Source organism: Syzygium oleosum, unplaced genomic scaffold (assembly GCF_021117445.2).
Source record: "Syzygium oleosum isolate NSW1041296 unplaced genomic scaffold, Sole_v2.1 Sole_v2.06, whole genome shotgun sequence".
In the NCBI taxonomy this organism is placed as follows: Eukaryota; Viridiplantae; Streptophyta; class Magnoliopsida; order Myrtales; family Myrtaceae; genus Syzygium; species Syzygium oleosum.
The window spans coordinates 13,159,175-13,186,228 of NW_026607490.1; the positions used below are offsets into that span (position 1 = coordinate 13,159,175).

At 39.3% G+C, this 27,054-nt stretch overlaps 3 protein-coding genes across 4 annotated transcripts; all 3 read right to left on the minus strand.

Moving 5' to 3' along the window:
- Positions 1-13,517: 13,517 nt before the first annotated feature.
- LOC115682879 (potassium transporter 5-like) lies at positions 13,518-17,202 on the minus strand. Its single transcript, XM_030607236.2, has 7 exons — positions 17,038-17,202; positions 16,134-16,359; positions 15,768-16,016; positions 15,194-15,505; positions 14,887-15,054; positions 14,549-14,803; positions 13,518-14,419 (listed from the first exon to the last, which is right to left on the minus strand). Exons 1-7 carry the CDS (start codon positions 17,200-17,202, stop codon positions 13,518-13,520), a joined length of 2,277 nt encoding a protein of 758 aa, XP_030463096.1.
- A 5,627-nt stretch (positions 17,203-22,829) lies between these two features.
- Positions 22,830-25,424, minus strand: LOC115682880 (potassium transporter 5-like). Of its 2 annotated transcripts, none has more exons than XM_030607237.2 (5): positions 25,127-25,424; positions 24,567-24,878; positions 24,226-24,393; positions 23,888-24,142; positions 22,830-23,758 (listed from the first exon to the last, which is right to left on the minus strand). In XM_030607237.2, exons 1-5 carry the CDS (start codon positions 25,179-25,181, stop codon positions 22,857-22,859), a joined length of 1,692 nt encoding a protein of 563 aa, XP_030463097.2. In that variant the 5' UTR covers positions 25,182-25,424; the 3' UTR covers positions 22,830-22,856. The 2 variants fall into 2 exon arrangements, with proteins under 2 accessions (XP_030463097.2, XP_056168626.1); XM_056312651.1 differs by having other exon boundaries at positions 24,567-24,882; positions 25,127-25,261.
- Positions 25,425-25,442: 18 nt separating this feature from the next.
- LOC130138515 (potassium transporter 5-like) lies at positions 25,443-26,882 on the minus strand. The gene is made up of 2 exons (XM_056312739.1): positions 26,543-26,882; positions 25,443-25,715 (listed from the first exon to the last, which is right to left on the minus strand). The coding sequence occupies exons 1-2, from the start codon at positions 26,720-26,722 to the stop codon at positions 25,443-25,445; spliced, it is 453 nt and encodes a 150-aa protein (XP_056168714.1). The 5' UTR covers positions 26,723-26,882.
- Positions 26,883-27,054: the final 172 nt, after the last annotated feature.

Consider the following 27,054-nt stretch of genomic DNA (forward strand, 5'->3'; position numbering starts at 1 on the left):
TAAATAAGACGTACATTCATAACTGTGATCTATCATCTTACTTTATTTCAAAGCAAGGAGAGCACTTTATCACTAAATTTTCTCTTCTAAGGTAAATTAAGAACTTTCTTTATGACGCCATGAATTGTAAATAAAACGATTCAATAAGAGTGCGACATATTCGACCAAATGCAATTGTCATATCACCGTACGAATTGATTTTGTGAATCAATATTTTGTCCTACTTTTTAGACTTGGCTTCGCTGCTGTGGGTGGGCATTGAATTTGGTTGTCGCGCTGGAGTAGATCAGTGCGGCAACGTGGTCGTTGCAAGGCTCGCGGTAAGGCTGAGGTTGGTCGCGGCCGATCTATAGTGTTGTGGCGGAGCAGGGAATCAGTAGTAGGTCGTTGTTGTAGGTTGGTCATTGTTGATCGGCACACCGATGACGAGCAGGACGCAACGTTGATGGTCAGGACTCGTTGCGGTGCTGCCGCGATAGACGGGACTCATGATTGGTGTAGTGTCGTTGCGATCGTGACTCGAGAAGTAGCAGGAGATCCTCGGGGGAGCAGGAGCTCGGCCAAAGGAAGGAGTGGCGGCTCGAGAGGTTGCTGCGGTGCAGAGCGCGGCTCGCTAGATGGCGGCGGTGGAAGTCATAGTCGTAGAAGGGAATCGGCTGTGTTTTTTGACCGTAACCTCCCTCTCTCCCTTTTCTCGTGTTTCACTCATATCATCTCTATGTTTTCCGACGTTGATGTTTTCGAACTCTTTAATTGTGAGGACTAAAAGTCCTTATATAGTGGAAACTAACATTAATTCTTTTATTCGGGAATTTTTTCTAGCCACATTAAGAAATAATTGGCTCCAATAACCTTAAGTTCAAAACCTTTTATAAATTCTAGCTCTTATGGGTTAAACCCGGTTTATTAAGTCCAAAATCCCCCATTTTGCCATGTGATTTTCGGCCAATGTGTATTTCTGTGGGCTCGGCCGAATTTTGCTTTCCTCATGAGCTCGGTCCAGCTAATTAAATTAAGTTCATAACCTTTATTTAACTCCATCCACCAAAGGTCCAATTTTAATACAATTTTATGGGCTAAATTAACTACCAGTGAAAATACTCATTATATCTATATGCAAATCAACTAATATTTTTGTTGAGGGTTCTCGATCCATCGCTAGTTTTATATGCAAATATACTTAAATGGATCGCTGAAATTTAGGTGTAAACAATTCTCCCTTTGATAAGCCGTTGACCAAGCCCACATTACGGCCTTGATAAAGACCTCTTAGATTGGTAAGGTCGTACCACTTGCAAGAAAACTTGCACCCTTGTTGACATGATGGTAATAGTAAGATCGAGTGTTTCTCTCTTTTCCTGCATCAATGGTCAGGACAAAATAGTCATCCTTTTACACTAAAAGTCTATGATTTAGCATTTTTAAGAAATACATGTTATGAGTGAAAATCATCTTGATGATAATTCTCCCTAGTGGAAATTTGGTGAAACAAACATGGTAAAATCACTATGCACAAACTCTATTGAATTGATAAAAAAAACCCTCATGAATCTTGATGTACGCATTCTAAAATGGCTATGCTCTCTATCTCTTTAATGAATGCATATGTACATTTGCTCTAATTGTGTCTGACAAATAATATTTTCTCGAAAACCAAAGAGTTCTTGACGTTCGAGTTGCTTTACGAAGTCTCGTGATTCATTCAAACATTTCTGAATTTCCAAAATGCCTACATATTAGGACCTTCTAGGACACGTATCAAATCCTCGGGTGAAGACCCCTAGGTGCTCATTATTTAAGTCTTTTAAAGCCCTGCTGATGAGAACCCATCAAGCAAACTATTAAATTCTTGGGCAAGCACCCCTAGATGCTCATTATATTAGTTCTTTTTTCAAGCCTTGCTGACAAGAATCTACCGGGCAACATACCAAATCCTCGGCAACGACCCCTAAATGCTAAATATTTGAGTCTTTTTAGGCCCTGCTGGTAACGAACCACCGGGCAACCTATCAAATCCTCATGCGAGAACCCTAGGTGCTTATTATTTGAGTCTTTTCAAGCCCCGTTGGCAAGGACCCATAAGGCAGCCTATCAAATACTCATGTGAGGAACCCCATGTGCGTTTACTTGTTATTCTAATCTATAAAAGTCCTGCAAACGAGGACCCTCCGGGCGAATTTAAACTCTTGAAATGAGTTCCGGGTGTCTTCCTTGATATCTAAAGTTCATCCTAGATATTTCAAAATTTCTTTTTACCAAGAGGTGAGAGACCTTCTCGAATGCCTAAGGTACGTTCTAGATATTTCAAAATTTCTTTTTACCAGGAAATGAGAGACCTTCTCGAGTGTCTAAGGTACGTACTAGATATTCCAAAATTTCTTTCTACCAAGAGTTGAGAGACCTTCGTGAAAGTCTAAGGTATGTCCTAAATATTCCCAAGTTTCTTTTTACTAGGAGGTGAGAAACCTTCTTGAATATTCAAGGTACGTCCTTAGTATTCACCTATTTCTAAACTTCCAGATTAGTTTCTAGATTTTTATTTCTACCAAGAGGGTGAGAGACCTTCCCGAATATTCAAGGTGTTGACACCTAAATTTTTTGCCCAAAAATCATGTTCGAAAAATTGGAACTTGTTTTTCCACAAAAATATTTTGGAATTATTCTACTAAAAAAAAAAATGGAAGAGCAAGGGCCAAGGATTCGAGTGTAGCTAGCCGAGACCTGAAGGATCAAATTGCAAATGAACCAGCAAGTTGGGGCCAAAATGCAATTTCCAAAGTTGGGGGACCAAATCACAAAATTTGTAAAATTCGCCCCCAAGCCCTTAAATCATCATCTTTACCCCTAATCAAGCTTGAAATTGAAAACGGCCAAGGTAAAATTGATCAAATCAAGCCAAAAGGACTAAATTAGCTCAAATCGAGCATTCTCGGGCAAGAAAATGGCTAATTTTGAGGGACTTTCCTGCAAAATTGGGCATGAAAAATTACAAATTCTGATTATCATCTTAAACTAATATACTTCAAATTTCAAAATGATCAAAAATTCCGACCAGATTAATGGATTAAAGCACTTAAATCAGCTTCCAAAAACCGGTCCACGATTTGGTCTCAATTCGAGGCTGCTGAGTAGCCAACTTCGTGGCCCCACCATATCCTACTCAGCCAGCCGATCAGCGTGAACTCTGGCCGAGGTGTGAGACCATCATTAGGAGTGCAAATGGACAAAAAATTTGCCGGGGATAAGCTGCTGAAGGCACGTGATAATCTCGTTCAAACCTGCCCACTCAACAGCTGCAAATTATGATGATTTTGGAGTCAGAAAGTTGGTGAAGAGACTCAGTTTGCAGGCTTGGTAAGTGGGCAATCACGGGCTAAAAATCTGGTTGGATTTGATGGATAGGATCTCTGAAGAACGTTCTTTTGGGGGATAAAAATAAATGGATGAGACAAGAGGAAGAGAGTTCACGGTCGTTCCAAAAACTCACCCTCAGACGCAACTCAAACAGAACATGAACCCAGAAAAGTTCCAGACTGGCTTTTGGAGAGGAAAGTGAGATTTTCGTGAACTTCGAGCCAAAATTAGCCAAAACCTTCAACTAGAGAGTGGAACTACATTCAAAGAGCTTTCCAACCATAGGTCGCACGTCCCAAATGGATGTCGGGAAGCCACCCAAAATCCCCTCGAAAAGCAGCCCATTCTCGGGTCAAGAGAGAAACCCAGAAATCTTTTCTTTCTTTGCAGATCTCATTTTCCAGTTTTAAGAAGCCTAGTTCCCCGCGCCCTTCGAAGACAAGTTTTTGGTTCCCTCAACCAAGGGATACTTCAAAGAGAAACTAGGAAGCAAGGTGAGTATCCTACATGTATTTTTGTTCAATTTTGAACATGTTTTAGTCATGAAAAATCAAGAGAAAACCAGCCCAGAGAAGTGACTTCTGAGGCTGGAATTTTTCTAAAGTGTTGGAGCCCCTTCATGAGCCCTATATGTTTGACTTGCTACTGTTGTTTTTTAAAGAACCGAAGGAGAATTGACAGCAAAATCTGTATTTTGCAGCAAGACCGAATGTATTGGAAGGGAACTTCTCTTTCTATTCAGAAAACTGAGATTGCTTAAATACAGACTAAAACTTTTCCACTAACTACACGTTGCCCACTAACTACACTTTGCCCACTAACTAACAACTTGCTTGGTCCACAAAACCAGCAACTAACAGAGCAGTTAAAGAAAACATGCAGCTAAACACTCCTACAAAATAGGACTGACCAAGTAAAACCACAACTAATTAACCCCTAGATAATAGGACATCAGCAAACTGACTAAATAGAAAATAGATAGTGCAGCCTTGATACAACAACACTCTCCTCCTGGATCAAGTGCTGCACACTCCTAGCTTTGCCCTGAGAAGTTCAAATCGACCAACATGAAATGACTTTGTGAATATATCTGCAATTTGGTTTTCTGAACTATAGTACACCAGCTTCACCTCTCCAGCCTTCTGCACTTCTCTCAAGAAGTAATACTTGACCTTAAAATGCTTCGTTCTTCCATGAAATACTGGATTCTGTGAAATGGCCATAGTAGCTTGATTATCCACAAATACTGCTATGCCTTCTTCTTGCTCCAAATGCAGATCATCCATCAGCTTCTTTATCCATAATGCTTGATTCACAGCTGCAGTAGCTGCAATGAACTCAGCTTCTGCAGTTGATTGAGCCACTATTTCCTGCTTCTTTGAACACCAGGAAAAACATGCCGACCCAAATGTAAAGCAATACCCTGAAGTGCTTCTCATATCATCCACTGATCCTGCCCAGTCACTATCAGAATACCCCTGCAACTTAAACTTCTGAATTTTGCAGAACTTAATTCCATATGAAAGAGTACCTTTCAAGTACCTCAACACCCTCTTTGCAGCTACCATATGCAACTCACTTGCACAATTAAGGAATCTAGACAAGACACTTACAGTAAACATGATGTCTGGCCTAGTTGTAGTGAGATACATAAGACAGCCAATCAAACTTCTATAAACTCTTTCATCTGCAGGTTCTGATCCGTCCTTCTTCTGAAGCTTTTCCTTCTGACCCATTGGAGTACTCACACTCTTGCACTCCTCCATATTGAATCTCTTCAGGATCTCCTTCATGTACTTCTTCTGACAGATAAAAACTTCATTCTGAGTCTGCCTAACCTCCATCCCCAGAAAATACGACATCTCACCAAGATCAGTCATTTCAAACATCTTCATCATCTCTTGCTTAAATGCAGTAATCTGAGCACTATTACTCCCTGTCACCAGCATATCATCCACATAAAGAGACACCACCACTAAGTCAGATACTAACTTCTTGACATATAGAGTGGATTCACTGAGGCTTTTCTTGAAACCCAGGCCTAGTAAGTGCTCATCCATCTTACTGTACCATGCTCTGGGAGCTTGCCTCAAGCCATAGAGAGCCTTTCTTAGCAAATAAACTTTCTCCTCCTGGCCTGGTGTGACAAAGCCTTCTGGCTGCTCAACATAAATCTCCTCCTGCAACACTCCATTCAAAAATGCAGATTTCACATCTAACTGATACACCTTCCATCCTTGTTGAGCTGCCAAAGCAAGAGTCATTCTAATTGTATCCAGTCTTGCCACAGGAGCAAAGGTTTCTGAGAAATCAACTCCCCAAACCTGTGCATATCCCTTCACCACCAACCTGGCCTTATGCTTATTCACTGAGCCATTAGGATTGAGTTTGGTCCTAAAAACCCATTTTACTCCAATTACCTTTCTGTCTTCAGGCCTCTCCACTAGCTCCCATGTCTGGTTCTTTTCTATCATAGCCAACTCTTCCTTCATTGCATTCATCCACCTCTGATCACTTTTAGCTTCCTCATAACCTGCAGGTTCCAAAACAGCCACACTACACCTCTGATATATATCAGTCAGAGATTTGGTACCTCTAACTGGAACATCATCCACCAGCTCGTCAGGTTCCAGTGAGACCTCCTTGTGCTTGCCTTGTGGCTCATCTGTCCAATCCCATTACTCATCTTCTAGGAACTGAACATCCCTGCTAGTGATCACCTTCCCTGTCTGTGGTTGATAGATCCTATAGGCTTTTGACACTAAACTATAGCCAACAAAGATCCCAGGTTCAGCTTTCTCTCCCAACTTGTCTCTCTTGACCTGCGGAATATGAGAAAAACATAGACAGCCAAACACTTTCAAATTTCTTAGAATTGGCTTGACACCAAACCAAGCTTCAAAGGGTGTCTTCTTCTCCAATACCCTTGTAGGCAATTAATTCAGCAGAAAAACTGCTGTGTTTGCTGCTTCTGCCCAAAATTCTTTTGGTAGATTTTTCTCATGCAGTAGACACCTAGTCATCTCCATAATGGTTCTATTCTTCCTCTCACTAACTCCATTTTGCTGTGGAGAGTAAGGAGCAGTAAGCTGATGCTCAATTCCAGCCTCTTCACAGAAAGAGTTGAATGTCTGTGAAGTGTATTCTGTTCCATTATCAGATCTGATGACCTGAATCTTACAGCCACTTTGGTTCTCAACCCATCTCTTAAACTTCAGAAATACCTCAGCAACTTCTGACTTTTGCTTCATGAAGTAAATCCAGCACATTCTAGTATAATCATCAATGAAAATAATGAAATACCTGCTGCCATTTAGTGAAGGAGTCACTTGTGGACCACAGAGATCTGTATGAATCAGCTGCAGCTTCTCTGTAGCTCTCCAAGTGGATTCCTTGAAGGGAAGTCTTGTCTGCTTGCCCAGCAAACAAGCCTTGCACCTTGTGATCTGCTCCTCCAGGCTTGGTAACCCGGTTGCCATTTCATTCTTCTGCATGAACAGCAAGCCTTTGTGATGAAAGTGGCCCAACCTCTTGTGCCATATCTCTGAATCGCTGGCCTGACACTTGAATGCCACCTGCTCCTTCTCGAGAGGATTTAGAGAAAAACTCTTCTGTTGCATCTTTATCTTGAACAGCTCCTGACCACTGGAGTCAAAGATCAGACACTTCCCCTCTTCAAATATCACCTTAAATCCTTTTTCTACCAACTGCCCCATACTCAGCAAATTCTGATCAATCTCAGGCACATACATCACATCAGAAACCAGCTTAATTCCCTCATAACTCTCTATTGCTACAGTCCCTTTACCTTTCACGTCTAAGTACTCCCCATTCCCAATTCTCACTCTTGACTTCAATGACTTGTCAAGGTCTATAAATAGCTTTTCATCACTTGTCATGTGGTTTGTGCAGCCACTATCAACAAGCCAACTGTCACATGGAGTACTAGAGGAGAAACAAGAGGCAACAAACAGTTGATCTACCTCTTGCTGGACTGCAGCATGTGCTTCACCTTGCTGCTGATCTCCCTTCTCTTTGCAGAACTTCTCAATGTGTCCATGCTTATGACATTTTCTGCACCTTACATCTGGCCTCTTCCAACACCTAAAGTGTGGATGATTCTGTTTTCCACAGTGCTGACATGAGGGATACCTTCTCCAATTGTTCTTGGAGTTGCCTGCATTGTTCTCTCCTGCAGCAGCTTCTGAACCACTACTGCCATTCCCTTTCTTCCCTTTCCACTTCTTGCTTTTCCCTCCTACATTTTACTGTTCTTTGGCCTGCAAAGCTCCTTCTGTACTTCCTTCCAACCTCATTAACCTCCTCTGCTCTTGTGCTTGCAGAGCACTTAGCAATTCTGCCAACTTGATCTGAGACAAATCCTTGGTATTCTCCAAAGAGGCAATGGTTGCCTCAAACCTTTCAGGCAAGGAGACAAGAATCTTCTGCACTAGCCTATTATCAGAGAGGTCAGTGCCTAGAACTCTTGCTTGATTTGCAATGCTTATCAACTTATCAGAATACTCCTTAATTGTCTCAGACTCCTTCATCTGCAATCTCTCGAATTCTGTGATCAGATTTAGCCCCTTCATGCTTCTGATCCTCTCATCTCCTTGATACTCAGCTTTGAGGAAGTCCCAGATAGCTTTGGCTGATTCACAAGCCATAATTCTGCTGAAAATGGCAGGTGAGACAGCAGCATATAAGCAAGACTTTGCCTTTGCTTTCCTTGTTGTCCTCTCCTTGTGATACTTGATTTGATTAATGGTTGGATTGTCAGGAAGGGGAACAACTTCATAATCTTGTTCCACAGCTTCCCAAAAATCACAACCCTCTAGATAGGCTCGCATTCTCACTGCCCAGGCTTGATAATTTTCTCCATCAAACACTGGTGGAGCCATTGCTAAAAAACCACTCGATTCTGCCTCCATTTTGTCTTCGGCTTCTATGGATGCAGACACACCTCTCAATCAATCTCACAAGTCACTCACAGCCCCTTAAGATCAAGAAGGCTCTGATACCAATGTTGTTTTTTAAAGAACCGAAGGAGAATTGACAGCAAAATCTGTATTTTGCAGCAAGACCCAATGTATTGGAAGGGAACTTCTCTTTCTATTCAGAAAACTGAGATTGCTTAAATACAGACTAAAACTTTTCCACTAACTACACGTTGCCCACTAACTACACTTTGCCCACTAACTAACAACTTGCTTGGTCCACAAAACCAGCAACTAACAGAGCAGTTAAAGAAAACATGCAGCTAAACACTCCTACAAAATAGGACTGACCAAGTAAAACCACAACTAATTAACCCCTAGATAATAGGACATCAGCAAACTGACTAAATAGAAAATAGATAGTGCAGCCTTGATACAACAACAGCTACTCCCCTTTGCATGCGTTTTCTACCTTCATGAGCTTGATGAACGTTATATGGGTGTACAAATTATGCTGAGATCCACTTGGTTCGGTCTTTGAAGGCCCGTGTGAACCATGAGATGGCTTGAAACTTGAGTAAAAAGCCAAGCTAACCCACATTGATTCATGGCTAGTCACTATGAACCATGCGTGTATGCTTCTTGGAGGGGTTGTTTCGACGCGTTCACTTGATCATTCTCCATGATGTTTGTTTCATTTAAAAGTAGATGTTACGTATATTCTTTTGGATGAAGTGATGTTTCCCATAGATCTTGCACGTGATGAGTGTCGGGGCTTAAACCTGGGCATGCAACAGGTTTGCTTGACCTGGGTTTAAACCCAGATTTGCAAAAGCAGTCCGAACCCACATATTGGAGGCCGATTCCAACTTGGTTCTTGTGCGTTTTAGGATGTGATTTCCAGCTAATCTTGTTCTTTGCATGTGATAATATAACCTTGATACTTTGGTTCCACTTGATATCACACACGGAGTGAGATTGAAGGCCACGAATATGGCTCGAGGAAGCCATTTGGGGCAGTTTAATGCACACCAAATGCTCGACGAAATGCCCAAACCAAGCTTCGAGCTTTTTTTTTTTGGGCTAAAGCTTCGAGCTTGAAACGGTTGATTTGAGCCCGGTTCTCGCAATATTCATATTCTGAGTTGTTTCATGTTCGCGTAAACCGAGCATAGACCGATTTAGGGAATTATTACTTTTTAAAATTAAAAAAAAACGAAAAAAATGAAAAAAAATCAGAAAATTTCAAAAAAAATGAAAAATGTTGGATAGTATCAAATTATGCAAAAAACGACATTTATGAGATTTTCCTAATTTTATAAAGTCATTTGCTTAATTTAATGCTATTTTGGTATTTTATTACCATTTTTACGGCAAAAAAAAAAATCCATTTTGCATAGACTAAAATTACTTAGAATAGTTTTGTGTAGCTAGAGTAATTTCATGCATATTTAAATTCTCATTTTGCTCATGGGGGCCCTGTCCCGGGGCATGATAACGAGGCCATGTAATATTATTTGCCCGACTTGTATCGGGTTTTCTCTTTCCGCGTTTACTTTCAAGTCATTTCAATTTCTTGAATGTTTACTTACTGCTCTGCTTTTTTTTCAATAATTTGAGTGCTAATTTCTTTCCTAAATTAGGTTAGTATTAATCTAGACATTGAAGAAAACAATCCCACAAAAACACTTGCAAGGACACTTAGCGGCTTTGATATCATAGGATTATAATTGGTGATCAAGATCGCGTGACCACTTAGATAATGCACTCTCAAGTTAGGTACCGAAAGGGCGCTAATAGAAATGTTAGTGTAAACAAGTCCCCGGCCCTAGAAGCTCTGGTTGCGTAGGAATCGAGGCGACACTCCCGCGCCTTGATTGGTTTCTAGCCGACCCCAATAGGCTAGTGGCGACTCCTAGAAGTACTTAAGTTATCGAGAATTCAAAATGAAATCCAACGTTGCGCGGGGTATGAACTTGGGGAGAGTTCGCGTCTAGATTGATGGGCCATCGGTCCGCCTTTTTGGGCAATACCACCTAAACCCGTTCCTTTTTTCCATGACGGAAAAAGAAGGACCTTCCCGAATATTCAAAGTACGTCCTTGATAATCACCATTTTCTAAATTTTCGGATTAGTCCCGAATATTTAAGATATGTCCTTCATATTCACCAATTTCTAAACTTCCAGATTATATTCCAGATGTTTATTTTTACTGGGAGGTGAGAGACGTTCCCGAATATCCAAGGCACATCTTGGATATTCCATATTTTCTAATGTTTGCTTCTTTGAAGGTGAGCGACCTTCTCAGGTATCTAAGGATTTTCAAGAGATTATTTTATATCCACGTGTGCTTCCTGGATTCCCAGGTAATTAACAATGGATACGTACCCTATCTTTGCACTAACATGTCCATTTTCACCATATTTCATTGAATTAGAAAATGGGTATTGGTTCATTAAGATCCACGATCCCGACAAAAAAATTCATTTTCATGACATTGCATTCGAATGGTTTGAATTTAGGTATCATTTTGTCTTTGAATGAAACATTTGTGAGCTCCCATTCAAAGAGGGGCATTCCCACATTTCACTTGACTCCATCAGCCTTGAATAAGTTAGTGGCGACTCCCAATAACGAAAGAACATGTTAATCATAATAAATCGAGTCAATCACATGTCGTGAATTAGTAGGGTTTGGAGAACCCGCGCCGAGTTGTGCATATGGGAATCCGATTGCCCTCACATGACCAGCCATCGTCCTGACGAATGCCCTGTTCACCATCTGAGGGAGGGTCGCGACAATATATATTAGCGAAAAATTCCAACACAGATTAACACACAACTGATCATATTAAAGACATAAATCATTCTAGAAGATGACATTGAAGAATGTAAATAATTAACTGATAAAGAGATGTGCGAAATTTGCAAATAAAGAGAATATGTTCGAAAAAATGGTATTGTAGCAAACAAGTTTTACGTGAAAATAAGATAAGGATATATTATGACTATTATGAGTTATAATTATCTCAACTTTTCTAGATTTCCAATTTCTCATTGTGATTTTTTTTTTTTTTGCAAAAGTTTGAGATAGAAATCTCCTTCGAAGCTTGCATGCTTTGTATATAGGAAAAATGCCCCAATGGCCACCCTTATTACTTGAGAAGTGGGAGGTGGGGAGTTCAATTCTCCATCTTCTCAGGGGGGCTAGGAGTGGGAACGTTTAGTTTCAAGTGTGAAGTTCAACTCTCATGCTCTGCAAATTGATCGGAAGGACTGCAATGAAATTTTGCACAAAAGTTTAAGACTAAATTAGTAAAATTGGAAAGTAAAGAACTGAATGAGCATTCGCAATACATATTTAGGACTGATTAGACAATTTTCCCTTTGTATGTAGTATATTGATATGGATGCATAGTATAGATGCTTTTGTTCAAACGTACTTTTAAAGGAACTTATTTTCAAGGAACATGATTCATTTTCCTATGTTTGGCTCTATTTTGTTGATTATTTTCTGGTATTTATATTACAGAAAAATTGAAACACACATTTGAGAAAAAGTCTCAAGTACAATCCTGGGTCCCGACTTCGAGCATGGGGATTGTTGGCCCGACTTCAGGAGACTCGGTCCTGGCCTCGAGAGACCGAGTCTCAGCTCTTGTGATCCTTGGCTTGGGCACTGAGGTCTTAAGCACGAGTCTAGTGACCCACCTCGATCATCAATGTCTTGAGCCCGTTCACCGGGTTTCTAGGCATGGGCACTAGGCATCCTGGCCAATAGGACCTGAGCGCTATCGCTAGGGTCTCAAGCCCAACCCTCAAGGAACCTAGGCTTGACCTCATGGGACCGGGCTCGAGTAACGTGTAAGTTTTTTTTTGGGTTGGTACATTGTGAGTTCAAGTGCCAAGGTTTTGTCGGATTTTGAAAGATGGTTTCCCATTTTTTTAAAGAGGTAGTCCATTTCCTATATTTAAGCAGAATTTTTTTTTATAAAAATGAAAAGATTTTTCATTGACTCATTTTCAAAGCAATCCAAATGATGCAAATGATTAAAATATTTCCAATAGTAAATTTTTACCGAAATGAATGGACCTTAAATTGTAACTTCATGGTCGATATCTAACTAAAAGGACATCAAACGGGACCATTATTACGCACAAGAATGTGGAAAATTATTTATCAACAGCTGTAGAAAGGCATAAAGAAAACCCTGTTCAAGAAAATGTATGCTTATTTCGTCATATTCAATCGCACTCATAGTCTTTGGTTTTCGTTAAAATAGAATAGAATTGACTCATATTTATATATTTATAAGGCGATGTTGGATTGCTAAATAGCGATTACGCATCGCACAATAAAAAGTTAGTGCACTCTAAATTGTAACTTTTATTAGTCAGTTGCTTAATAGAATATATATATTTATATATTTTAACAAAATCCTATTTATTCATCTATAGATTCATTCTTCTGATTAATGAGGTGGATCAATGAGGTAAGTCTTTTAAAAAAGAGTAAAAATTGAAAGAACTCTATTGTAGCATATCTTACGACTCCTGCAGCCATTGATGAAGTCTTGTAGCGTATATACCTCAATTATCAGCATTAGCGATAAATACTTTGTAAAACATCCCTACATTATATATTAGTATCTATATTATTTTAATATGAGTTAATATATTTGTCATAAATTTTTCATAAGATTGAAATGACATCAACGTATTGGTGCGCTACTTGACCTTACGGTTCACTAATCATAGAGGAACTAGGCAAAAACTATTTCGTGCATATAATGAGATATTTATATTAAGCTCCATCTCAAGCAGTTAATGGAGGCTTGGTGATGTAGCTATGGTCTTCTATATCCGATTTTTGTCAAGCCCTTCTCAAAAGCTACTTACATTCAGCATGTATATGTTACCTTATTTTCATCAAATAAATGTAAGTTGCTATCAATACTGACAGTATGTATAAAACTAATGTGTTATGGAGAATAATTTCACAAAATATGAAATTAAATACTCTCACTGTATTTTGAATACCGTGATGAAGTTTCATAAAGTAAAACAAACTTTGCTTAAATAGTCTATGAAAGGACAAAGGAGACAACCGAAGTAATTCACGGACTTTACTCTACTAGTCCCTAGGAGGACAAAGCAAACAACCGAATGTAAAGTTTCAATTTCAACTATATCGTATACTACTAGTTAAAGTCATGGACACTATCCACTAGATCTCATAAGTGATCCCCACTTTGAGCAGCCTCTTGTGGGGAATGTTGAACGCTTCCTCTTGCTGCCTCACGCACCTCTTTAACCAGCTGTACAAGCAATTAATTACCAACCTTTTTGCCAAGCCTGAACTACTCGAAGCTATGACCTCGCTATGACCCATTAGGTACATGATCCCTTTAATATTGATTGCTTCATCCACCAATCCAAGCTCTCTTTGCACTATCTCTTCATTGACCATTGCGATTCCATGGTCACTACCCTCGCCTCGCTTGTCGGCGGCGGAAGGCACGTCATTCCGAATGAAATCCTTCAATCGGTCGATCAAGACCTTCTCGAAGAATTGCCTCTCCATCTTTGCATCTTGATATCCGTATCTCACAACACACCGATATATGCCCGACTCCTCAAGCTCCACCTGTCGAAAGACAAACCGCTCCTCGAGGGGCACCCTGCTTATGGGTAGGGACTTAATCGAGACTAAGACAATGATCGAGTGCAATGCAGGTAAATTGGCGACATATTGGGTAAATATTGGGGAAATGCCATGGATGAACTCGGTGTAGAATAGGGCGACGCCGGGAACCCGGTGGATGTTTGTGGTCGACGTGATCGTGACAAGGGCTTCCTTCGAGACCTTGTTCTCAAGCTCATACTCATACTTCTTTCGGTATCCGTAATTCCATACAAACATGATGGTGACCATCACAGCAGCGAAGACGAGTGGGACATAACCCCCATCCACGAATTTGTAGAGGACCGAGCTTAGAAACACGTACTCCGCGAGCCCGACGGTGAGGACATAGAGGATTATGAAGATTATGGTGGTCTTCCAAATCATGACCATCACAATAACAAGGAATGTGGACGTGATAGTGAAAACGAATGCTACCGCAATTCCTGTAATAGAGATTCACAAATAAATGCAGATTTTTCTTTCAATAACCCGAGTTTGGTAGCTTAATGAATTAGGAAATCTGCATAAGTAGACTAAATGTGTGCGTATGTAGTGTGATCCGTTTTGCTTACCATATGCATTGCCCAACTTCAATGTGGTCTTGAAGCCAAGGGTAACACCAACACAGGCCAACATGAGGAGGGTGTTGACCTCAGGTATGTAGATCTGACCCTCGTGGTTTTGCGAAGTGTGCACGACCTTCACGCGTGGGAAGCACCCGAGAGCGACAGACTGCTTCACTATGGCGAACGTGGCCGATATCATGGCTTGACTAGCTATTATCGCCGCCAACACCGCCACCACAAACATTGGCCAATACACCGGCTCTGCATCAAACCAACAGATAGATTCATTGTGTGACCCGACAGGATAAATGAGGCATCGGATGAAGTAGCAGGAGGAAGCTTACTTGGTATCGAACTATAGAAAGTGCTAGCAACATCTTCAGTGTGCTTTCGGAGATATGCCGCTTGACCAAAGTAGGCGAGGATGATCGAAGGAAAGACAACTAAGCATGAACTCAATTGAATTGAGAGAATATTAAATTGCCCCAGATCAGCAAACAATGCTTCAGAACCTATAATCAAAGGCTCAATGAGTGAAAATTCCCGAAAAAAGTTATGTGTGTGTGTGTGTGTTATCATTTGAATGATGTTTAGCTATGTGTTATCAGTTGTCAATAATTAATCAATGAAAAGATAAAATGTTTGTATTACCAGTTAGGCAGAGAATGACCCCTCCAAGAGAAATCCATGCTTCCTTTTTGTTCCTCAAGTAGTACTGGAAGATGTAGAGCGGATTGACAGCTCTGATCACTCCTGGGTCATGTTTCGCGAAATTGTAGATGCCGATGAGTGCGATACTGAGGAACCATACAGAGAGAATCGGGGCGAAGCTGTATCCGACTTTGTGAGTACCGAACCTTTGGACTTGAAACAGAAGGATCAAGATCACCACAGAGATCCACATGATTTGATCATCACCAAGTGAACGCGCAGCTTCTTTTATGCCCCCAACAGCCGACAATACTGCCCCAAAAGAGAAGAAAAGAATTAAAATCATCTATCGAAATTCAACCAAGAGAACCAATTAGATCTATAGATAAGCCGAGACATTAAATATAGTGTATCATTTTATATTGTAATATTACCTATAATAGGATGTACTACAAAAAAAAACATTTGGATATATATATGTGTGTCCCATTTCCTTTGTAGATAAAGGGTAAAATTAAAAAACTATTGGTGCATCCTTTTCTTATTAAAAAGATCACGATGCGAAAATTATTACCAGATATGCATGGTGTGAGGATCCCGTCTCCAATGACCATGGCAGTGCCCAACATAGTTACAAACAAGAGCAAGTACTTGGCTGCTTTGCTATTCTCAAGCAAGGACTTCATGGCAGAGGCCTGCCGGAGGCGGTGGCTCAGCCCCTCAAGTCGGTAGTTCAAGACTTCATTGTCTTCAGCTTGTTGGTTAGGGGTCAAGCTCGCCTTGGCATAGCGGCACATTAGAGAGTACAAAGCAAACGTTCCTCCTGTATTGTCATAGCCAAAAACCTAACTACATTAGTACAAGATTTGGTATAAACCAAAAAAACCCTTCTATGTCAAATATAATTTTGTGGTGAAATGGTGAGAGAGAAATCACTTACCATCGCCATTGTCATTTGCTGATAGAACAATGAAGACATACTTGATCAAACCAATGAGGATGATCGAGTAGAAGATTAGAGATAGCGCTCCGAGAATATCGTCTTCGTGTTTTATCCCGTCCGGAAAAACTCCTGACATGACATAGAGAGGCGACGTGCCTAAATCGCCGTACACCACCCCGATGCTCTGAATAGCAAGCTTCAGTATCATCACCCATGACAAATTCTGGATTTAGAAAGATCTAAACAAGTCATGATCGTGAAAGCATTTCCTAGCTTCACTCTTGCTACGATTTTGTTAGAACTTTCAATTGGTTATAATAAATAGTCCAAGAACAAACATAGGAAACAAAAGGTGTAAATTAACAATTTGAGAGAATGATAAACATTAAACTCCACATATCTCTTCACCAATTTCGTCACTTTAAAATTTGCGAATATATAGATCAATATTTTATATCCACGCAATTATGTGCAACTGGAAATTTCTCTAGCTAATATATGATGGCAAACCCCACGATTATTACCCATCCACTGTTTTATTTCTACATTTCTCCCCTATGCATTTTTACATTTAGCTAATTCGATTGATAACGCCATTAATATTAAACAGCATATCCCTTTCAAAGCAAAATGTTTTTTTATTAACACGCAAAATCGAAAGGAACTGACAAAAAAAAAATGTGTGTCATTTCTATTAATCCATTTCTCCGAAAATAACTTCCCTATCGACTTCTAAAAATTGTGTTATGCAAAAAACAGAAAACAAAAAATGTAGGAACTATATTCGAACTAAGTGTCCCGAGTAGTAACTTGAAATATTTGTTCCCAACCGGAGTATTTTACATGAAAGAAATACTTATTCTTTCTTTTTTCTTTTTCAGGGTAAAGGGAAAACACAGACCTGGTTTGAGGAATGGCCGTGGTCCGACTTGAATCGGACGGTCTCTATGTCAAACGAATCGAATTTCTTGAATTTACTCGATCCCTTGTCTCCCTCGTACTCGTCAGCCGAGTCAACTTCGACCACCTTCGGCCTCTCTTCTTCTGTTATACCGTCGCGCTCCATTGAAGAATCACGGGGAGAGAGAGAGAGATGAAGATGAGTGAGAGGGAATAATTACGTGACCACCTGCTTCATACAAGAAACACACAGTCACGCATCACAAAGAAAAGAACATAAAAGGATCTACCGAGGGATTTGACCGACGGCCAAACAAAACTTTAACGGCATTGCACTTATAATACATCGTGTCATGCGAAACCCAGAAAAGAAGAGAGAACTCGCATGCCAAAAAGAAGGGTAAGAGACAACCTTTCGTTCTGGTGTGGACCCAATAGAGGAGATATTGCAGAGGGAATAATGAATGGACTTACTGGTAGTAGGAAAAGCTACTCAAATAGAGTCAACGAGACGAGAGAGAGAGAAGAATACGCGTTTCTTTCGTGGTTATGGGTATTGCAAATAGAAAATTACCAAGAAGGAGCGGTATTACTTAGTTTGCACATAGAGACCAGCCGATTCTCCCATACATTACTCTTTTCAGTCTGTTTAATAGATAGGTTCCCTTTCAAGTGTCAGAAAAAAAAGCATTTGATTTAACCCCCTCAATAATAGGTATTGTGAAAACACGTGAATCTTTCTCTCTTTTTTTGTAATAGGGTCTCTCGAAAAAGGCATTAGCATATGAGATACTTTGAGAGAGCCATCTTTCAACCTATCTTTTGATTTGGAGGTTATAAATTATGACCTTCACCCACTTTTAATCTGTGTTAATCTGAATGTGATTGATGCCGATAAATATTGGTAACCCATCAGCCAAAAAACTTTCTCCAACCTCCTCCATATAGCCATTATAGCATTTCATTTGCTATTCATTTGTCGTCGAAACTACCTAATTAGTCTCATGATATCTTTTTCGTGGCTAATCGTATAAGGTCTTGTCGTCATTACTTAGGGAATTAAGTAGGAGAGTTGAAAATAGCGGTGCAGGCCTATCACATAATTTTCTTGAAAAGTGTAATTTTCGAGTTTTCCTATAACTAGGTAGAAAAGTCTTTTGCTTTTAGACGAACGAATTTCCACGCGTTAATAAGACTCGTTTTCTTCTGGTAATAAAACAAGACCAATTTTAAAACAATATCTCTCTCTGGAAGCAAAAGATACCATATTTGTTGGTCATTCATTCACTGATGTCGCGTATGAGTGTGTTCCTTTTTTTTTTTTTTTTAGTTATCAATGTGTGAAAGGACTTAAATAAGATTTACACTAATCACCGAGATCGATCACCTTACTCCGTTTTCGAGCAAGCCCAGGACTTCATTAGTAAATTAAGAACCCTCTTTTGGAAAGTTATATTTAAGGTAATGGAGAAAGTGCGTTAATGAAGAAAAACACAAACTGGTAGCCCTAAGTTATATTTTCAGTAAGGTAAACCCTCATTTGGGAAGTTAATTTGATTATCGTAATGGTTATTAACATAGAGTAGACTTTAACCATGGCTAGACAGACTGCCGGACTTGTTAAGCCCTAAGCATGCAGAGGGGCAAGATTCGACAAGTGGTTTCTTCGGATTTGTTGACACCTAAACATTAGTAACTAACATCCGTTTATTGATCAACTTGACTCAATCATGTATAGGATTTACATGTAGTGATCAATGTTTTTGGATTGCGAACTCTAGAGCAAATACATATGAATGGAAAGAAACATGTGCTCAAACATGGCATGTTCTCAACCCTTAGATAGAGACCAAAGTATGAGGAGCATAGTTCCGTTCAAGAACCTCCTTTTTCTTAATGATCACAAGGAGGAATACCGATTCTTGAATTCGATTGATTCACATGTATGGATGCACGTAAATCCCTCAGGTCACATGTATCATTTCCTTTTGCAGATGAAGCAGCCTACGTCCTCCTTTACATTCTTGCGAGGCCCATCTTCGTCACTGCAGATTCGTAACCAGTAAAGAATGGCATGTGAATCACGCATGATGATTCACTTAAAAGGGCCTGAAAGGTCTAGAGAAATTTCCCCTTTTCCTTGATCTGGTTAAGAGATGGGCACCCTTTATCAAGTCCAAATTCCATGAAAACTCCTCGAGACAAGTGCACGTTCGGGAGCTGACGGTGAAATGCGAAGTTTTGGCTGGTCTGTACTGTCGTGTGTGACTTTAACCATGGCTAGGCGGACTGCCGGACATGCTAAGTCCTAAGCATGCAGAGGGGCTAAGTGAGACACACGGTGAGAGTAGAGAAAGAGGGAGAGAGCACTAAGAGCTAAAACTGAAATAGAATGATTAAGATTGTTTATCTAAAGTTGTGTAATATCGCAAGTTCAACTCTCACTTGACATGACCCTTTGGATCATGGTGCAAGGGGCTATTTTATTATGAATCTCATAAATGATAGTTCGGATGAAAATGAAGAACAATTTGGCAATGTATACGTGAATTATTTAGATATTTTTTCCAAAGTGTATTCATGTAAATAAGCCGCCCACATAGAATACTATTGCTCCGGAAAGATCAATAAAACTCACCTTAAATTCATAAATTCCGGCATCGCCGAAATATCCCACTTATTCAATCCAACAAACCATGTTCAAAAAACAAAGTGACCATGTGACACCATCCTCCTTGGAAAGGGTTGATTTTGCGTGCAAATTTCGCCATCTTTGCACAAATCGTGATCTTATTGATATTTGTTGGTGCGCAAATCTTTTGACCAAACTATAAAAAGGGTTAATACCATGAAAAATCTCAAACTGGTATACATGTGACAAATTTACCCTAAACTATTTTTTTGACCACAAAAAATCCCAAACTAGTACACCTATGACAATTTTATCCCGAACTATTTTTTTGATCACCAAAAACCCCACACTGGTACACCTATAACAATTTTACCCCGAACTAATTTTTTAACCACAAAAAACCCCAAACTGGTACACTTGTGACAAATTTACCTTTCGCTAATTTCCGTTAAATTTTATTATCGAATTGCTAAGTTTGATGACACGTGGTAGTTGACGTATGTACCAGTTTAGGGTTTTACTCCTCTGTTTGTCACAAGTTTACCAATTTGTGATTTTTCGTGATATTATTAATCCAATTTAACCGACACTAACGGAGGGTAAATTTGTCACAATTGTACAAGATTGGGGTTTTTAATGGTCAAAAAATTAGTTTTTGGTAAAATTATTACAGGTGTACTAGTTTGAGATTTTTGGTTGTCAAAAAATTAGTTCAGGATAAAATTGTCACAAGTATACCAGTGTAGGGTTTTTGGTGGTCAAAAAAATAGTTCAAGGTAAATTTGTCATAAGTGTACCAGTTTGAAATTTTTGATGGTCAAAAAATTAGTTCGGAGTAAAATTATCACAGATGTACCAGTTTGGGATTTTTCGTGGCATTAACCCATATAAAAAATATATCACCGTAGAGGCAAACTATGAAAGAAATAAAGAGAGAAATATTAACACCTAAAAATAAATTTCCACATCTGTGCAGACCATGCCATGTAGGATGGCAGCGTCCACATCAATAATTTCCAGTCAAAATTGGCCAGATTGGCTCAAGTGGCAAAATGTGAAAAGATTTAGGACTAAGTTGACATAATTGAAAGGTTTATGACTGAATTGGCATAATCAGAATTAGTTTAGAACTTTTTTGGTTCTTTTCACTTACTTAGACTTAGCATGACCAAGTACCCGTTCCTAAGATCTTTGGTCCTGAAAAAGTGAAATGACCTCTCTCATTTCACTTGGCTCCTAACCGGCCTAGAATAGGTTAGTAACAACTCCCAAATGGAAAGACATGTTAATCATAATGAACCAAGTCATCTAAATGTCGCGGATTACAAGGGTTCGGAAAAACTCGCACTGAACATTAGCACAACTTTATATGGGGCTCCAATTGCTCACACATGGCAAGTCATCATCATAACTGACACCCTCTCTACCATACGGGAGGGTCGCAACTACACATACTAGCAAAAAAAAATTCAAAAATAGATTAACATATAACTGATTATGTTTGAAGACATGAATCATTGTAGAAGATAAGAATGATAAATGTAAATAATTTTAAAAAATAAATATGTGCGTGAAATTTGTAATTAAAGAGAAAATGTTGAAAAAATGGTACTTTAGCAAACAAGTTTTAGATGGAAATAAGATAAGCATATATTAATACTATACTAAGTTATAATAATCTCAACTTTTATGGATTTCCATTTTCCATTATAATGATGAACTATCATAGTTCAACTTATTATATATAGGATGGATAATCGTTTTCATATTTTGAAAAATGGTCTCCGATTTTTTTCAAGAGGAAGTCCATTTATTGTGTATAAATAATCAAAAATTTTGGTAATTATGAAAAAAAAATTTGCTGACTCATTTTCAAAGCAATCCAAAAGCGCAAATAAGGAAAATATTCTCCTATAGTAATTTTTTACCGAAATAAATGGACTTTAAATGGTAAGTTCGTGGTTTGGTAATTATGAAAAGATTTTCTGCCAACTCATTTTCAAAGCAATCCAAATGGTGCAAACGAGGAAAATATTCTCCGATAATGAATTTTTACCGAAACAAATGGACCGTAAATGGTAAGTTCATGATCAATATCTACCTCAAAGGACATCAAACGGGACCATAATTATGCATTATGTAAAAATTATTCATCCATAGTTGTAGAAAGGCATAAAAAAAACCCTGTCCAAGAAAATGTATGCTTATTTTGTTATATTCAATCACACTCATAGTCTTCGTTTTTCATATACATGCAATAGAATTGACTTATATTTATAGATTTAATAAGGCAACGTTGGACTGCTTATTATCGATTACAAGGATCACAAAAAAAAAGATAGTGCACTGTAAGTTGTAACTGTTATTAGTCAGTTTCTTAATAGAATATAATGCACTTTTTAACAAAACCCAATCTGTATATCATTAGATTGATACCTCTGATTAATGAGATTGATTAATGAGATAACTCCTTTAAAAAAGAGCAAAAAATTGAAAGAATTATATTTTAGCATATCTTACAATTCCTTCGGTCATTGATGAAGTCCTCGTAGTATTACCTTCATTATCAGCATTAGAGATGAGTAATTTGTAAAACATCCTTACATTATATATCAGTGTTTATCTTATTTTATCATGTGTTAATATATTTGTCATAAATTTTTCATAAGATTGAAATGACATCAATGTATTGGAGCGCTACTTGACCATACTGTTCAACAATTAGAGAAGAACTAAGCAAAATTATAGTTGTTCTTGCAAAGCTCGGAAACACTATAACTCGTTTAAATGAGAAATTTATATTAAGCTCCAACTCAAGCAACCAATGGAAACTTGGTGATGAAGCTATGGCCTACTACATCCCATTTCTGTCAAGCCCTTCTCAAAAGCTACTTACCAAATTTCATCAAACAAATGAAAGTTGCAATTAATACCGACAGTATGTTTAAAACAAATCTATTTTGGAGAATAATTTCACAAAATATGAAATTAAACACTCCCGCTATATTTTGAACACCGTGAGGAAGTTTCGTAAAGTAACACAAACTTTGCTAATATAGTCTGTGAAAGGACAAAGGAGACAACCGAAGTAATTCACGAACTTTGCTTGAAGAGTCTCCAGGGGGACGAAGCAAACCACCAAATATAAATTTTCAATCTCAACTGTATCTCTAGGGGGACATTATCCATTAGATCTCATAGGTGATCCCTACTTTGAGCAGCCTCTTGTGGGGAATGTTGAACACTTCCTCTTGTTGCCTCACATTCCTCTTCAACCAGTTGTACAAGCAATTGATCACAAACCTTTTTGCCAAGCCTGAACTCCTTGAAGCTATCACCTCACTCTGACCCATCAGGTACATGATCCCTCCAATATTGATTGCTTCATCCACCAATCCAATCTCTCTCCTCACTTTCTCTTCATTGACCATTGCGATTCCATGGTCACTAGCCTCGCCTCGCTCCTCGGCAGCGTGTGGCATGTTGTTCCGAATAAAATCCTTTAATTGGTCAATCAAGATCTGCTCGAAGAATTGCCGCTCCATCTTCGCATCTCGATATCCGTATCTCACAACGCACCGATAGATGCCCGACTCCTTAGGCTCCCCCTGTCGAAAAACGAACCGCTCCTCGAGGGGCACCTTGCTTATGGGTAGAGACTTGATCGAGACAAAGACAAGGACCGAGTGCAATGCGGGTACATTGGCGACGTATTGGGTGAATATTGGGGAAATGCCATGGACGAGCTCGGTGTAGAATAGGGCGACCGCAGGGACCCGGGGGATGTTTGTGTTTGACATGATCGTGACAAGAGCTTCTCTTGAGACCTTGTTCTCGAACTCATACTCGTACTTCTTTCGATATCCATAATTCCATACGAACATGATGGTGACCATCACGGCAGCAAAGACGAGTGGGACATAACCCCCATCCACGAATTTGTAGAGAACTGAGCTTAGAAACACGTACTCCGCGAGCCCGATGGTAAGGACATAGAGGATTACGAGGAGTATGTTGGTCTTCCAAATCATGACCATCACAATAACGAGGAATGTGGATGTAATAGTGAAGACGAATGCTACCGCAATTCCTGTGATAGAGATTTACAAATAAATGTAAATTTTTCTTTCAATAACCCCAGCTTGGTAGCTCAATGAATTAGGGAATCTGCATAAGGACACTAAATGTGTGTGTATGTAGATTGATCCTTTTTCCTTACCGTAAGCATTGCCCAATTGTAATGTGGTCTTGAAGCCAAGGGTGACACCAACACAGGCCAACATGAGGAGGGTGTTGACCTCAGGTATGTAAATCTGACCCTCGTGCTTTTGTGAAGTGTGCACGACCTTCACGTGTGGGAAGCACCCGAGTGCGACCGACTGCTTCACTATGGCGTACGTGGCCGATATCATGGCTTGACTTGCTATTATCGCCGCCAACACTGCTACCACAAACATTGGCCAATACACCGGTTCTGCATCAAAACATTAGATAGATTCATTGGATGATCCGACAGGATAAATGGTGCATCCAATGAAGTAGCAGGAGGAAGCTTACTTGGTATCGAACTATAGAAAGTGCTAGCAACATCTTCAGTGTGCTTTCGGAGATATGCCGCTTGACCAAAGTAGGCGAGGATGATTGAAGGAAAGACAACTACGCATGAACTCAATTGAATGGAGAGAATATTAAAGTGCCCCAGATCAGCAAACAACGCTTCAGAACCTATAATCAAAGGCTCAGGGCGTAAAACCACAGTCAATTCATGAAAATAAGTTACGTATCTAGGTTAAAATGGCAAAAGAATTGACTAATAGATGAATCATTTGAATGATGTTTAGCTATATGTTATCAGTTATGAATTATTAATTAATGGAAAGACTAAATGTTTGGATTACCAGTTAGGCAGAGAAAGATCCCTCCAAGAGAAATCCATGCTTCCTTTTTGTTCCTCCTGAAGTATTGGACGATGTAGAGCGGATTGACGGCTCTGATCACTCCCGGGTCATGTTTCGCGAAATTGTAGATGCCGATCATTGCGATACTGAGGAACCATAAAGAGAGAATTGGGGCAAAGCTGTATCCGACTTTGTGAGTCCCGAACCTTTGGACTTGAAACAGAAGGATCAAGATCACCACAGATATCCACATGATTTGATCATCTCCAAGTGAACTTGCAGCTTCTCTTACGCCCCCAACAGCCGACAGTACTTCCTCATAAAAGGAGAAAAGAATCAGAACCATCTATTGAAATTCAACCAAGAGAACTAATTAGATCTATAGATAAGCCGAGACATTAAATATAGTGTGTCGTTTTATATTGTAATATTACCTGTGATTGAATGTACTGTAAAAAATCATTAGGAAATAGATATATATATTCAAAATAGATTAATTGAAAACCTATTGGTGCATCATTCTTTTCTTATAAAGAAAATCTCGATGATAGAATTACTACCGGATATGCATGGTGTGAGAATCCCGTCTCCGATGACCATGGCGGTGGCCAACATAGTCACAAACAAGAGCAAGTACTTGGCCGTTTTCCTATTCTCGAGCAAGGACTTCACTGCAGAGGCCCACCGGAGGCGGCGGTTCGGCACCTCAAGGCGGTAGGTCGAGATTTCCCTGTCCTCGGCTTGTTGGTTAGGGGTCAAGCTTGCCTTGGCATAGCGGCATATTAGAGAGTACAAAGCAAACGTTCCTCCTATATTGTCATAGCCAAAACCCTAACTACATTAGCACAAGATTTGGCATAGAGAAAAAGGAACCTGCTATGTAGCAAATGAATTCTGTGGTGATATGGCGAGAGATAGCTTACCATCACCATTATCATTTGCCGATAGAACGATGAAGACATACTTGATCAAGTAAATGACGATGATCGAATAAAAGATCAGAGATAGTGCTCCGAGGAGATCTTCTTCGTGTTTTATCCCGTTTGGAAAAATTCCTGCCATGACATAGAGAGGGGATGTGCCTATATCACCGTACACCACCCCAATGCTTTGAATCGCAAGCTTCATTACCATCCCCCATGGCAAAATCTGCATTTGGAAAGACCGTAACCAAATCATGATCATGAAAGCATTTCCTAGCTTCACTCTTGCTACGATTGTGTTAGAACTTTCGATTGATTACATATACAGAGCACATAGGAAACAAAAGATGTAACTATCAATTCGAGAGAATATCTATTTCTCCTGTTTTATATTTTACTAGGTATATGTATCAAAGACATAGCAAACCGCACGACTATTAACCATCTTCTTCCCTATGCGTTTTTACGTCAAGCTAATTCGAGTGATGATGCCATTTTCAAAAATTGTAAACGACATTCCACTTTATAATTTAAATCAAAGTATCTTTAATCAGTCGCAAGTAATTTGCGGGGAACAGATACTTGTGTCCCTCTTTTCTTGCGGTTGAAGTGTTTGTAGAATCCATAAATCTCTTGCTATATTTTGAATTTGTTAAATCCCTTTCATCGAATAATCTTAATTTCAAATCTCATTCCTTAAACTATGGAAATCGTTAGGGATTTTACGGGATCCCTATACATTAAAAAAATTCTTTAATATTTGCACACATTCATAAAATTAGAGTGTGCTACGACTTGCATAATCGAAAGAAAATGAAAAAATATATATGCGAATCATTTCAATTAATCTATTTCTCTGAGGATAAATTCTCCATAGAGTTTTAAAAATTTTATTATGTAGACGTTCATGCAAAAAAAAAAACAAAATATTTGGGAACAGTCGCCCGAATGGTAATTTGCAAATAATTTTTTTTCAACCGGAGTATTTTTATTGAAAGGAAAAACCTTTTCTCTTTGTTTTTGCCTTTCTAAGGAAAATGGATAAACTCCAACCTGGTTCGATGAATAGCCTTGGTCTGACTTGAGCCGGGCAGTCTCTATGTCAAACGAATCCAATTTCTTGATGTTGCTTAATCCCTTGTTTCCCTCTGTGCAACCTTCCCCGTGTCCGTCAGTTGAGTCAACTTCGACGGCCTTCGGCCTCCCTCCTTCTGCTATATCATCGCGCTCCATTGAAGAATCAGAGAGAGAGAGAGATGAAGATGGGTGAAGGGGAAGGATTACGTGACCACCTGCTTCAAAGGAGAAACACACAGTCACGCATCCCCAAGGGAAAGAAAATAAATAGATGTACCAAGGAATCTGAACGATGGTATAAAACCAAACTTTGATGGCATTGAATTCATAATACGTCGTGCGAAATCCAGAAAACGAGAAAGAGAATGTACTTGCATGTCTAAAAGAAGGGAAGTACCAGAACCTTCGGCCTGGCATGGCCCAAATGGAGATTTTGACGAGAGAACGGCGGGTGGACGTTCACGAATTAGTAAAAACTAATCAAAATA

What these genes read in the sequence shown, in the direction of transcription:
- LOC115682879 (XM_030607236.2), bottom strand. Translation starts at nt 17,202, where the DNA reads ATGGAGCGCGACGGTATAACAGAAGAAGAGAGGCCGAAGGTGGTCGAA. An exon ending in ACGGCCATTCCTCAAACCAG is followed by an intron (nt 16,360 to 17,037) that starts GTCTGTGTTTTC and finishes TTCTAAATCCAG; the next exon opens with AATTTGTCATGGGTGATGAT. An exon ending in GGTCATTCTCTGCCTAACTG is followed by an intron (nt 15,055 to 15,193) that starts GTAATACAAACA and finishes CTTTGATTATAG; the next exon opens with GTTCTGAAGCATTGTTTGCT.
- LOC115682880 (XM_030607237.2), bottom strand. Translation starts at nt 25,181, where the DNA reads ATGTTGGCCACCGCCATGGTCATCGGAGACGGGATTCTCACACCATGC. An exon ending in TCTCACACCATGCATATCCG is followed by an intron (nt 24,879 to 25,126) that starts GTAGTAATTCTA and finishes TTTATGAGGAAG; the next exon opens with TACTGTCGGCTGTTGGGGGC. An exon ending in ACAATTGGGCAATGCTTACG is followed by an intron (nt 23,759 to 23,887) that starts GTAAGGAAAAAG and finishes TCTCTATCACAG; the next exon opens with GAATTGCGGTAGCATTCGTC.
- LOC130138515 (XM_056312739.1), bottom strand. Translation starts at nt 26,722, where the DNA reads ATGGAGCGCGATGATATAGCAGAAGGAGGGAGGCCGAAGGCCGTCGAA. An exon ending in AAGGCTATTCATCGAACCAG is followed by an intron (nt 25,716 to 26,542) that starts GTTGGAGTTTAT and finishes TTCCAAATGCAG; the next exon opens with ATTTTGCCATGGGGGATGGT.